Here is a 15,962-nt window from a genome sequence, read left to right on the forward strand (position 1 = left end):
GCCTCATTATTCACCTTGTGGGTTGCCTCATTATTCACCTTGTGGGTTGCCTAATTATTCACCTTGTGGGTTGACTCATTATTCACCTTGTGGGTTGCCTCATTCACCTTGTCGGTTGCCTCAGTATTCACCTTGTGGGTTGCCTCATTATTCACCTTGTGGGTTGCCTCAGTATTCACCTTTTGGGTTGACTAAGTATTCACCTTGTGAATTGCCTCACTATTCACCTTGTAGGTTCCCTCATTCACCTTGTGAACTGCCTCATTATTCACCTTGTGGGTTGCCTCATTATTCACCTTGTGGGTTGCCTCATTATTCACCTTGTGGGTTGCCTCATTATTCACCTTGTGGGTTGCCTCATTATTCACCTTGTGAGTTGCCTCATTATTCACCTTGTTGGTTGCCTCATTATTCACCTTGTGGGTTGCCTCATTCACCTTGTGGGTTGCCTCATTATTCACCTTGTGGGTTGCCTCATTATTCACCTTGTGGGTTGCCTCATTATTCACCTTGTGGGTGGCCTCATTATTCACGTTGTGGGTTGCCTCATTATTCATACCTTGTGGGTTGCCTCATTATTCACCTTGTGGGTTGCCTCATTATTCACCTTGTGGGTTGCCTCATTATTCACCTTGTGAGTTGCCTCATTCACCTTGTGGGTTGCCTCATTATTCACCTTGTGAGTTGCCTCATTATTCACTTTGTGGGTTGCCTCATTATTCACCTTGTGGGTGGCCTCATTATTCACCTTGTGGGTGGCCTCATTATTCACCATGTGGGTGGCCTCATTATTCACCTTGTGGGTGGCCTCATTATTCACCATGTGGGTGGCCTCATTATTCACCTTGTGGGTGGCCTCATTATTCACCATGTGGGTGGCCTCATTATTCACCTTGTGGGTTGCCTCATTATTCTCCTTGTGGGTGGCCTCATTCACCATGTGGGTGGCCTCATTATTCACCTTGTGGGTGGCCTCATTATTCACCTTGTGAGTTGCCTCATTATTCACCTTGTGGGTGGTCTCATTATTCACCTTGTGAGTTGCCTCATTATTCACCTTGTGGGTGGCCTCATTATTCACCTTGTGGGTTGCCTCATTATTCACCTTGTGGGTTGCCTCATTATTCACCTTGTGGATTGCCTCATTATTCACCTTGTGGGTTGCCTCATTATTCACTTTTTGGGTTGCCTCATTATTCACCTTGTGGGTGGCCTCATTCACATTGTGGGTTGCCTCATTATTCACCTTGTGGATTGCCTCATTATTCACCTTGTGGGTTGCCTCATTATTCACCTTTTGGGTTGCCTCATTATTCACCTTGTGGGTGGCCTCATTATTCACCTTGTGGGTTGCCTCATTATTCACCTTGTGGATTGCCTCATTATTCACCTTGTGGGTTGCCTCATTATTCACCTTGTGGTTTGCCTCATTATTCACCTTCTGGGTTGCCTTATTATTCACCTTGTGGGTTGCCTCATTATTCACCTTTTGGGTTGCCTCATTATTCACCTTGTGGGTTGCCTCATTATTCCCCTTTTGGGTTGCCTCATTCACCTTGTGGGTGGCCTCATTATTCACCTTGTGGGTGGCCTCATTATTCACCTTGTGGGTTGCCTCATTATTCACCTTGTGGGTTGCCTCATTATTCACCTTGTGGGTGGCCTCATTATTCACCTTGTGGGTGGCCTCATTATTCACCTTGTGGGTGGCCTCATTATTCACCTTGTGGGTTTCCTCATTATTCACCTTTTGGGTTGCCTCATTATTCACCTTGTGGGTTGCCTCATTATTCACCTTGTGGGTTGCCTCATTATTCACCTTTTGGGTTGCCTCATTATTCACCTTGTGGGTTGCCTCATTATTCACCTTTTGGGTTGCCTCATTCACCTTGTGGGTGGCCTCATTATTCACCTTGTGGGTGGCCTCATTATTCACCTTGTGGGTTGCCTCATTATTCACCTTGTGGGTGGCCTCATTATTCACCTTGTGGGTTGCCTCATTATTCACCTTGTGGGTGGCCTCATTATTCACCTTGTGGGTTGCCTCATTATTCACCTTGTGGGTGGTCTCATTATTCACCTTGTGGGTGGTCTCATTATTCACCTTGTGGGTGGTCTCATTATTCACCTTGTGGCTTGCCTCATTATTCACCTTGTGGGTGGCCTCATTATTCACCTTGTGGGTGGTCTCATTATTCACCTTGTGGCTGGCCTCATTATTCACCTTGTGGGTGGCCTCATTATTCACCTTGTGGGTGGCCTCATTATATGAATGATGATAATGACGCAAAGAGAAATAAGTTTGAGAAGAAGAGACAGAAAATATTTTTAAAAAATTTTTGACTAATTATATTATCACTATTTATAATTTTAATCATAATTTTTTCATTATTAAGTACATTTATGATTTTTAATTTTGTATTTATATTTATGTATTTTATAATCTATAATTATCATATATATTTTCTAATTTATAATTATTAACATAGGCAAGAACAAAAAAATACAGAGCGATATTAATAAAGGTTTTTAGAAGTCTGAAGTTAATGAAAAAAGTTGGAACACAATTTAATAATGGAGCGGAAGTTTCTTATCACTATCACATCACTATCATGACCAGTAACATCCTATCATGACAGTAACATCACTCTCAACATCACTATCATGACCAGTAACATTACTCTCAACATCACTATCATGACTAGTAACATTACTCTCAACATCACTATCATGACCAGTAACATTACTCTCAACTTCACTATCATGACCAGTAACATTACTCTCAACATCACTATCATGACCAGTAACATTACTCTCAACATCACTATCATGACCAGTAACATTACTCTCAACATCACTATCATGACCAGTAACATTACTCTCAACATCACTATCATGACCAGTAACATTACTCTCAACTTCACTATCATGACAGTAACATTACTCTCAACATCACTATCATGACAGTAACATTACTCTCAACATCACTATCATGACCAGTAACATTACTCTCAACATCACTATCATGACAGTAACATTACTCTCAACATCACTATCATGACAGTAACATCACTCTCAACATCACTATCATGACAGTAACATTACTCTCAACATCACTATCATGACAGTAACATCACTCTCAACATCACTATCATGACAGTAACATTACTCTCAACATCACTATCATAGCAGTAACATTACTCTCAACATCACTATCATGACAGTAACATTTCTCTCAACATCACTATCAAGACATCACTCTCAACATCACTATCATGACAGTAACATTACTCTCAACATCACTATCATGACCAGAAACATTACTCTCAACATCACTATCATGACCAGTAACATTACTCTCAACATCACTATCATGACCAGAAACATTACTCTCAACATCACTATCATGACCAGTAACATTACTCTCAACATCACTATCATAGCAGTAACATTACTCTCAACATCACTATCATGACAGTAACATTACTCTCAACATCACTATCAAGACATCACTCTCAACATCACTATCATGACAGTAACATTACTCTCAACATCACTATCATGACCAGTAACATTACTCTCAACATCACTATCATGACCAGTAACATTACTCTCAACATCACTATCATGACCAGAAACATTACTCTCAACATCACTATCATGACCAGTAACATTACTCTCAACATCACTATCATGACCCTGCAACATCACACTCAACATCACTATCATGACCAGAAACATTACTCTCAACATCACTATCATGACCAGTAACATTACTCTCAACATCACTATCATGACAGTAACATTACTCTCAACATCACTATCATGACCAGTAACATTACTCTCAACATCACTATCATGACCAGAAACATTACTCTCAACATCACTATCATGACAGTAACATTACTCTCAACATCACTATCATGACAGTAACATTACTCTCAACATCACTATCATGACCAGAAACATTACTCTCAACATCACTATCATGACAGTAACATTACTCTCAACATCACTATCAAGACATCACTCTCAACATCACTATCATGACAGTAACATTACTCTCAACATCACTATCATGACCAGTAACATTACTCTCAACATCACTATCATGACCAGTAACATTACTCTCAACATCACTATCATGACCAGAAACATTACTCTCAACATCACTATCATGACCAGTAACATTACTCTCAACATCACTATCATGACCCTGCAACATCACACTCAACATCACTATCATGACCAGAAACATTACTCTCAACATCACTATCATGACCAGTAACATTACTCTCAACATCACTATCATGACAGTAACATTACTCTCAACATCACTATCATGACCAGTAACATTACTCTCAACATCACTATCATGACCAGTAACATTACTCACATCACTATCATGACCAGTAACATTACTCTCAACATCACTATCATGACCAGTAACATTACTCACATCACTATCATGACAAGTAACATTACTCTCAACATCACTATCATGACCAGTAACATTACTCACATCACTATCATGACCAGTAACATTACTCTCAACATCACTATCATGACCAGTAACATTACTCACATCACTATCATGACCAGTAACATTACTCTAAACATCACTATCATGACAAGTAACATCTTTATCAACATCACTATCATGACCAGTAACATCACTATCATGACCAGTAACATTACTCTCAACATCACTATCATGACAAGTAACATCTTTATCAACATCACTATCATGACCAGTAACATCACTATCATAACCAGTAACATCACTCTCAACATCACTATCATGACAGTAACATGACTCTCAACATCACTATCATGACAGTAACATTACTCTCAACATCACTATCATGACAAGTAACATCTTTATCAACATCACTATCATGACCAGTAACATCACTATCATAACCAGTAACATCACTCTCAACATCACTATCATGACAGTAACATGACTCTCAACATCACTATCATGACAGTAACATTACTCTCAACATCACTATCATGACAGTAACATTACTCTCAACATCACTATCAAGACATCACTCTCAACATCACTATCATGACAGTAACATGACTCTCAACATCACTATCATGACAGTAACATGACTCTCAACATCACTATCATGACAGTAACATTACTCTCAACATCACTATCATGACCAGTAACATTACTCTCAACATCACTATCATGACAGTAACATCACTCTCAACATCACTATCATGACAGTAACATTACTCTCAACATCACTATCATGACAGTAACATCACTCTCAACATCACTATCATGACAGTAACATCACTCTCAACATCACTATCATGACAGTAACATTACTCTCAACATCACTATCATGACAGTAACATTACTCTCAACATCACTATCATGACAGTAACATGACTCTCAACATCACTATCATGACAGTAACATGACTCTCAACATCACTATCATGACAGTAACATTACTCTCAACATCACTATCATGACCAGTAACATTACTCTCAACATCACTATCATGACAGTAACATTACTCTCAACATCACTATCATGACCAGTAATATTACTCTCAACATCACTATCATGACAGTAACATTACTCTCAACATCACTATCAAGACATCACTCTCAACATCACTATCATGACAGTAACATTACTCTCAACATCACTATCATGACCAGTAACATTACTCTCAACATCACTATCATGACACTGCAACATCACTCTCAACGTCACTGTCATGACTCTGCAACATCACTCTCAACATCACTATCATAGCAGTAACATTACTCTCAACATCACTATCATGACAGTAACATTACTCTCTACATCACTATCATGACAAGTAACATTACTCTCAACATCACTATCATGACCAGTAACATTACTCTCAACATCACTATCATGACACTGCAACATCACTCTCAACATCACTGTCATGACTCTGCAACATCACTCTCAACATCACTATCATGGCAGTAACATTACTCTCAACATCACTATCATGACCAGTAACATTACTCTCAACATCACTATCATGACCAGTAACATTACTCTCAACATCACTATCATGACCAGTAACATTACTCTCAACATCACTATCATGACCAGTAACATTACTCTCAACATCACTATCACGACAGTAACATTACTCTCAACATCACTATCATGACCCTGCAACATCACTCTCAACATCACTATCATAGCAGTAACATTACTCTCAACATCACTATCACGACAGTAACATTACTCTCAACATCACTATCATGACACTGCAACATCACTCTCAACATCACTATCATGACCCTGCAACATCACTCTCAACATCACTATCATAGCAGTAACATTACTCTCAACATCACTATCATGACAGTAACATTACTCTCAACATCACTATCATGACAAGTAACATCTTTATCAACATCACTATCATGACCAGTAACATTACTCTCAACATCACTATCATGGCAGTAACATTACTCTCAACATCACTATCATGACCAGTAACATTACTCTCAACATCACTATCATGACCAGTAACATTACTCTCAACATCACTATCATGACCAGTAACATTACTCTCAACATCACTATCATGACCAGTAACATTACTCTCAACATCACTATCATGACCGGTAACATTACTTTCAACATCACAATCATGACCAGTAACATTACTCTCAACATCACTATCATGACAGTAACATTACTCTCAACATCACTATCATGACAGTAACATTACTCTCAACATCACAATCATGACCAGTAACATTACTCTCAACATCACTATCATGACCAGTAACATTACTCTCAACATCACTATCATGACAGTAACATTACTCTCAACATCACTATCAAGACATCACTCTCAACATCACTATCATGACCAGTAACATTACGCTCAACATCACTATCATGACCAGTAACATTACTCTCAACATCCCTATCATGACACTGCAACATCACTCTCAACATCACTATCATGACCCTGCAACATCACTCTCAACATCACTGTCATAGCAGTAACATTACTCTAAACATCACTATCATGACAGTAACATTACTCTCAACATCACTATCATGACAAGTAACATCTTTATCAACATCACTATCATGACCAGTAACATTACTCTCAACATCACTATCATGACCAGTAACATTACTCTCAACATCACTATCATGACCAGTAACATTACTCTCAACATCACTATCATGACCAGTAACATTACTCTCAACATCACTATCATGACAGTAACATTACTCTCAACATCACTATCATGACCCTGCAACATCACACTCAACATCACTATCATAGCAGTAACATTACTCTCAACATCACTATCATGACAAGTAACATCTTTATCAACATCACTATCATGACCAGTAACATCACTATCATAACCAGTAGCATCACTCTCAACATCACTATTATGACAGTAACATGACTCTCAACATCACTATCATGACAGTAACATTACTCTCAACATCACTATCAAGACATCACTCTCAACATCACTATCATGACCAGTAACATTACTCTCAACATCACTATCATGACAGTAACATATACTCTCAACATCACTATCATGACCAGTAACATCTTTATCAACATCACTATCATGAACAGTAACATCACTCTCAACATCACTATCATGACAGTAACATCACTCTCAACATCACTATCATGACAGTAACATTACTCTCAACATCACTATCATGACAGTAACATTACTCTCAACATCACTATCAAGACATCACTCTCAACATCACTATCATGACCAGTAACATCACTATCGAGACAGTGACATCACTCTCAATATCACTCTCATTACAAGTAACATTAGTCTCAACATCACTATCATTACAAGTAACATTACTCTCAATATTACTATCAAGTAACATTACTCTCACCATCACTAACATGACCAGTAACATTACTCTTAACATCACTATCATGACCAGTAACATTACTCTCATCATCACTATCATTACCAGTAACAATTCTCTCAACATCACTATCATTACAAGTAACATTACTTTCAACATCACTATCATTACAAGTATCATTATTCTCAACATCACTATCAAGTATCATTACTCTCAACATCACTATTAAGTAACATTACTCTCAACCTCACTATCATGACCAGTAACATACCATACTCTCTGCACTATCAACATTATCATTGTCATGATCAAGAGAGTCTGTCACTGTTATCCCCAGCTTCATTATCTTAATAAAAAAAATCGTCACTATAAGACCGTCACTATCGTAAACGACACTATCATTATTATCACTGGGTTTAGCGCTTTGTTATGATTATAATATTTTTCACTGATGTAAACCTTGGTACTTGATACCGAAATTTGGTTTAGAAACACACATGAGAAAACACTTGGACATATTTATTAGAAAACGTTTCGGTCCTTACGAAACGTTTTCTAATAAATACAGTGGAACATCAGTACTCGAACAGTTCGGTACTCGAACCCTTTGTTCGGTAAAAAAAAAATCGCTCGGTAGTCGACCGTTTGCTCGGCACTCGACCAGACAAGCACGACCTGCCAGAACGTGTGCGTCAGCCTCCCCGCAGCTGTTGCTCAGTCCAAAACTCCGCTGAGCTTCACTGTAAACTATTTCGTTTTTCTTTGCATTTTTTGGTGTTTTTATATATTTGTATAAATAAGTCACCATGGTGCCTAAGAAGATTAGTGACAACAGCCAAACAAAAAGAAAATTGGTTAGTGTATATTCCCCCTGATGTAAACACCGTCTCTGCCTCTACATATAGTATCCCTTTTATTTTTTTTTAATTCACACAAAAAATAGAAGATTTGCTGTTATGCAGACTTCTGCATTATTGAAAAAATGGTATAAATAATATCAGCGCATTTGTGAAAGCATATTAGACCCACCAGTTGAAGTGTACTGGACGCGTCACTTGATTTATTTTTCTTAACCATCAGCAAAATTCGAAGATTTCCGCTACTTTGAACTCAGTTTCAATGTACTTTTATTATGCAAACCATTCAAAATCATCTCTATTTCTGTAATACATCTTTCATTCTATCAAATGAGACCGAGAAAAAGAGAATACGACCATAAATACCATACGAAAATACACCGCAAATTCGCTGTAAGGGTATTTTTGGGGGTCTGAAACAGATTGATCTAATTTACATTATTCCTTACAGGAAAAATTCGTTCGGGAACTCGAACAGATCGGCATTCGAACAGCCTTCTGGAACGAATTAAGTTCGAGTACCGAGGTTCCACTGTACGTCCTAGTTTTACTCCCGTATATCACAATCGAAACTGTTATCACCACTGTTATTCCCGCTATCATAATTATTAATGAACAGTTACAGCTAAAATGTTAATGTTTATAGTGTTCAATAATTGTTTTTCTCTCATTTAGAATGTAATAAAAAAAGTGAATACTGGGGTCGGGTTTTTACGACCTCAGCTGATGCTGCTGTGATGCTTCTCAGCTGATGCTGCTGTGATGCTTCTCAGCTGATGCTGCTGTGATGCTTCTCAGCTGATGCTGCTGTGATGCTTCTCAGCTGATGCTGCTGTGATGCTTCTCAGCTGATGCTGCTGTGATGCTTCTCAGCTGATGCTCCTGTGATGCTTCTCAGCTGATGCTGCTGTGATGCTTCTCAGCTGATGCTGCTGTGATGCTTCTCAACTGATGCTGCTGTGATGCTTCTCGGCTGATGCTGCTGTGATGCTTCTCAGCTGATGCTGTGATCCTTCTCAGCTGATGCTGCTGTGATCCTTCTCAGCTGATGCTGCTGTGATGCTTCTCAGCTAATGCTGCTGTGATGCTTCTCAGCTGATGCTGTGATGCTTCTCAGCTGATGCTGCTGTGATGCTTCTCAGTTTACGGATATCTTGTGTCTATATCGCAAAATTTGCTTGAAAAACAAATGTTAGAGAATATTTATAAATACTGGGGGATATATGATTGGGTGGATATGACAAATAAAATACTGAGAGGAATCGACAAGGTGGACAGAGACAGGATGTTCCAGAGATGGGACACAGCAACAGAATCACAATTGGAAGTTGAAGTGGAATAGTCTGGGAAGTGATGTAGTGGAGTCAGGATCCATACATAGCTTTAAGAAGAGGTTAAAGCTCACGGAGCAGGAAGAGTAACCTAGTAGCTGCCAGTGAAGAGGCGGGGCCAGGAGCTGTGAATCGACCCCTGCAACCACAGGGGTTGAATCACAGGGGGCGTTCTTATTAAGTGAGAAAAGCGTATTAAATATATTAAGGGGAGAGAAAATAGCACAGTGGTACGGTGGTGCTTCTGTTGACAACATGGCGGAGGGTACACAAGTACACAGCTGAAACACCTGCAGACAGAAAACCAATGGATGAATGGATAGAATGATTATTATAAAACATAATCGAGTAATTCACGATGGATAGGAGAATTAAATAAGGAAAATGCAACGAAATAGAAGTTTTAAAGGCGTCCTTATAGCAAATTCTCAAACTGCCTCCGTAACCCCTACTCTGTATGTTCATCACACCGTGATGACCCGCCACTCTCTTATAGTTTCTCCTCGCTAACTCCCTCTGCAACAATATGCCTATGCGACAGGCCTATGCAGCAGTAGACCAATTTAACAATAGCCTTGTACATCAATAGACCTACTCAAGGATAAGCTTATACGATAGACATATCAATATCCATGTTCAACAATAGATCTGTGGCACAATAGACCTATGGAACAATATATCAATGCATCAATAACCTTAGGCAACAATAGACCTATGCAGTAAGAGACATGATTTTGCTTAGTTAACGCATGTTCATGTCTCTGAACCATACAAGCGTTACGACTGTCATGTTTCAAACCCTTAATTTTTCCTACATAAATGAACTTCGTTATTTCCACAGATGACTCAACATTATTCCAACCATTTTTTTCGCTTTATTTGTTCTATGGTTCTCCTGGTGTTTTATAGACTCCTCTGCTGACATGTCCACTGCCAAGTATCTGGACGTATCCTATTCCTTCACACTCCCTCCCTCCCTCTTCCTTCAGTCTTGCTATCATTACAAATGCTCTTCGTCACCCTCATCACCTTCCTTTTTTCTATATTCATTTTTAATTTCCTACTTTTACCTAACGTCACAAGTTCGTCCACCAACCTTCGTATAACTGTCTTCAGAATGTCCGAAAAGATAAGTCGTCAGCAAAGAACAACCGTGACAATTCCTGCTTCGTGTTAAAAACAACCACTTTTAAACCCACAACTCTCCCCAACACCTTTCACCTCTACATCTCCATCTATAAATATGTGAAATAGCGATGGCAACTTCCTGTATTCCTGTCTAAATCTGACTTTTCGCTGGGAACTAGTCCTGCCACTTACATACCCTAACCTGAACCTCGTTACCATTATAAAAACTCTTAATAGCTTTTAGCGCCAGCAACATCTTCCACACGGCTCCTCTAAGCACCCAATTATATGTTCTACCCAAATCCATAAATGCATCAAATAGCTCTTCACCTTTACTCAAGTTTCTGGAGACGAGACGTGTGAAGAAGATAGAGATTCTGGAAGGTATTAAGTGAACGTTAAGGGAGTTAAACCAAGTGAGACAATAACTGTTGTGGGTTTGGTATTTGCTAACACTTATTCAGAGATAAATGGGAGTTTGTTAGACCATGTATTAAAAAGCAAATGTTAATGGGTACACTTTTAGATGTACAGGTATGTTTGATGATTAGTGGTAGCAACAGTAAGAGGTAAATGGAGGGAAAGAGAGAAATGAAAAATATGAATATAAGAAGAACACACACACACACACACACATATATATATATATATATATATATATATATATATATATATATATATATATATATATATATATATATATAGATATATATATTATATATATATATATATACACATGTATATATATTATTAATGTCGTTCCAAATGGGTAAAATTGGTTAATTAGCAAGAATTCATTTAAAATTAAGTCCTTTCTTAAATTTTCTCGTATACGTTTAAAGATATATTTTTTCACTTATGTCAATGTAAAAATTAATAATTTTGTACCAAAAGAATCTTTAGAAAACTTACCTAACCTTATTATAACAAGCGCAATTTAATTTAGCTTAATCCAGCTAAATATATTTTAGATAAGTTTGCAATACTTTAATAATAAACAATGTCAGATATATTTTTTTCGTTAGGCTCAGAAAGATTTTTGCGAAATTATTGCATACACAAATTTTCGTTTGCCTTATTCAGCAAGAAAAGCGTTGCTACTTAAGCCAAAATCGCAAGTTTTACCTATTCGGCACTACCTAATTACTAATAAGGATAATGCTTTAAAAATCATTGATTTGTGACCAGAAAGATGACGGTCTGATACTAACGGAAAGTAGAACACAAGAGGCGAGATATTCACAGGGAACCTGAGCCCTACACTAGAACATAAATGCCGTAAATTTTTATTATTATTATTAACACACTGGCCGATTCCCACCAAGGCAGGGTGGCCCGAAAAAGAAAAACTTTCACCATCATTCACTCCATCACTGTCTTGCCAGAAGGGTGTTTTACACTACAGTTTTTAAACTGCAACATTAACACCCCTCCTTCAGAGTGCAGGCACTGTACTTCCCATCTCCAGGACTCAAGTCCGGCCTGACGGTTTCCCTGAATCCCTTCATAAATGTTACTTTGTTCACACTCCAACAGCACGCTAAGCATTAAAAACCATTTGTCTCCATTCACTCCTATCAAACACGCTCACGTATGCTGGAAATCCAAGCCCCTCGCACACAAAACCTCCTTTACCCCCTCCAACCTTTCCTAGGCCGACCCCTACCCCGCCTTCCTTCCTCTACAGATTGATACACTCTTGAAGTAATTCTGTTTCGTTCCATTCTCTCTACATGTCCGAACCACCTCAACAACCCTTCCACAGCCGTCTGGACAACAGTTTTGGTAATCCCGCACCTCCTCCTAACTTCCAAACTACGAATTCTCTGCATTATATTCACACCACACATTGCTCTCAGACATGACATCTCCACTGCCTCCAACCTTATCCTCGCTGCAACATTCATCACCCATGCTTCACACCCATACAGGAGTGTTGGTAAAACTATACTCTCATACATTCCCCTCTTTGCTTCCAAGGACAAAGTTCTTCGTCTCCACAGACTCCTAAGTGCACCACTCACCCTTTTCCCCTCATCAATTCTATGATTCACCTCATCTTTCATAGACCCATCCGCTGACACGTCCACTCCCAAATATCGGAATACATTCACCTCCTCCATACCCTCTCCCTCCAATCTGATATCCAATCTTTCATCACCTAATCTTTTTGTTATCCTCATAACCTTACTCTTTCCTGTATTCACTTTTAATATTCTTCTTTTACATACAATACCAAATTCATCCACCAACCTCTGCAACTTCTCTTCTCACTGTAAAATGGAAAGAAGCCAACGTCACACAAAACCAATTACCTTTTCAAGAGGAAAATAATTGAGTCAGCATTGACTGAATCCACAGTAAACATTAACTTAAAACGACAATGTGGACTTTATACTACTGCCATAGTTACCCCGGAAAAAAACAGTCAAATACCAAGCCTTACAGCAGTAGGTTAGCGACAGCTGTAAAAAGGAAATCCTATCCAACGGATCTCAAAATATTTCTCTTCCAGGGAATACAACATCTGATTAGATTTGTATAGTGGCGACAACACCTGACCATCGTCATCTGTCTTAAAATACTAATCTCAAAACAACCATCTTATATCAATCTCTTGTTTCAAAACCGAGCAATAGATGAGACTTAAGCTTAGTTGCTCTTAGCTAGGTTAATCTAACTCGCGTCTTACTACTCGCGCACCTGCCCAGCTGCAATCTCGGTTTTACCAGTTAGTTCCACTTGTGTATAGTTTTATTGTCCTGTCAGTGTTTTCCTAACCTGACTCTTATCCCCTAGATAATAGACCAATTCACTTCTTATATCTGCTGAAGATGGTCCTACGCTCTCTTCTATGTATTTTTATTGTTTACGTGTAGGTCAGCTTTCAACAAGTGTGTTACACACACACACACACACACACACACACACACACACACACACACACACACACACACACACACATATACTTGCACGCAAGACACAGTGAAGTCAACGGAATCATAAAGAGAACCCTTGCTACAGCTGGATTTCCAGCCGAGAGAGAGCCCCGATCACTAGCAGCCAGCAGTACCCACAACCCATCAAATCGCCGAGACGGAATCACCATCTATCCTTGGAAGAATGGCAGGCTCTTAGCATGGGAATTCCTGTGTGTCGACGCTGGCTGACACCTACATCCATCACAGTGTCGGGCGACAGGGAGAGCTCCTGATTACAGGGAGGAGTACAAGATCGGCAAATACAGAAGCATAAGCCAACGGTATCAATTTGTCCCAGTGGGATCAGAGACCATGGGACTATGGGGAAAAATGCCACACGTTTAGTTAAAGAACTGGGTTCCAGATACATCGACACCACCAGGGACCCAAGGGCAGTCACTTTCATGTTCTGGCGCTTCAGCGTGGCCATCCAGAGGGGGAAATGCTTGCTGCATACTGGGCTTGCGTCCGGCTTCATAGGAGCTGGAGTGGATTCGTAATCTTTGATACATTGTACCACTGTATTCATGCTTGTGTTTCAGCTCCATGGGAGAGTCTTAAGTTTCTCCTGAGGTACGTTTATTGTCTTTTCTGAGGATGAGGGTCCCCAGTCCAGTTCTAGAGGTAGTACCTCCCTGTGTGTGTATATACATATATATATATATATATATATATATATATATATATATATATATATATATATATATATATATATAATCAGTAACTGTGCTAGCCAAGGATTCGAACCCATGTTGTAGTGGCCCGCCATTGTGAGCGAGAACCACATGATGCCTTAATCCACAGAACCACCCAATCCTACAAGAACCAAGCACCCAGCAAAGCTATGTGTTTTACCTTGGTCCGAGGACTTACGGAGGTGTTATTGATCAATACCACTCGTCCGTGGTTACAATAATATATATCTGCTCGTAGGCTAGTACATCAAACAGGAACGAGAATGAAATTAGCTTGAAAGCTCCCACACCTCCGTATGTCTTCAGATCAAGGTATAAAACAGCTCTGCTGTGTGCTTGGTTCTTGTAGGATTGGGTGGTCCTGTGGGTTAAGGCGTCATGTGATTCTCGCTCACATTGGCTGACCACTACAACATGGGTTCGAATCCTTGGCTAGCGCAGTGTTGTTACTGACCAATACCACTCGTTCGTATTTACAATAATATATATATAATTAAAACGTAACAATTACAACTTTTTCGAAGAACGAGGAGTTGTGAAGACTTAAACTGTTTGTAATAAATCTGTTTTTAAACTTGTATTAACTGCTTGGAAACATGTTTGCAGGTGTGTCACGGAAGACGCAGATGTTCCAAGTGCGGCCATCAAGCGTACAAGTGATGACTGGGGAGGACGTAGTGTTGAGATGTGTCGTGGCTAACCAGCAAGGGAAGGCACAGTGGACCAAGGATGGCTTCGCTCTAGGTTGGTTCTTAATATCCTTTGTAACAATCATCTGAATTATTAAGTGTCGTGATAAATGAAACTCTTGTGTAAAATTCGGGTATATACTGGAAAAGTTTCGCTAGCCGGTGGCTTCTTCAGTCCAATGTAGTGAAAGGTAGGAGATGAGGAGTTTGAGGTGATCAGTCCCTCAGTCTGGAGTCGGTATGTTCAGTCCTTTAGACTTGACTCAGGCTGAACACGCCAACTTGATTGTTACTAAGAGAAAAGCTTTAAATGGTTGCAGCTGCATTGGTTCCATTTTGGCTTTTCAAGGAACTGGGTAAAGTCTTTATGCTATAATTTCTGAGCGCC

At 39.2% G+C, this 15,962-nt stretch overlaps 1 protein-coding gene across 1 annotated transcript in view; it reads left to right on the plus strand.

Annotated features, from left to right (window-relative positions):
* The window catches only part of LOC128689665 (nephrin-like), a 553,398-nt gene that overhangs the window by 376,703 nt on the left and 160,733 nt on the right, over positions 1 to 15,962 (plus strand). The window contains exon 3 of the mRNA XM_070099001.1: positions 15,492 to 15,629. Coding sequence (XP_069955102.1) covers positions 15,492 to 15,629 — 138 coding nt within the window. The remainder of the gene's footprint in view (positions 1 to 15,491; positions 15,630 to 15,962) is intronic.

The sequence above is a fragment of the Cherax quadricarinatus genome, chromosome 66, assembly GCF_038502225.1.
Source record: "Cherax quadricarinatus isolate ZL_2023a chromosome 66, ASM3850222v1, whole genome shotgun sequence".
Lineage (NCBI taxonomy): Eukaryota > Metazoa > Arthropoda > Malacostraca > Decapoda > Parastacidae > Cherax > Cherax quadricarinatus.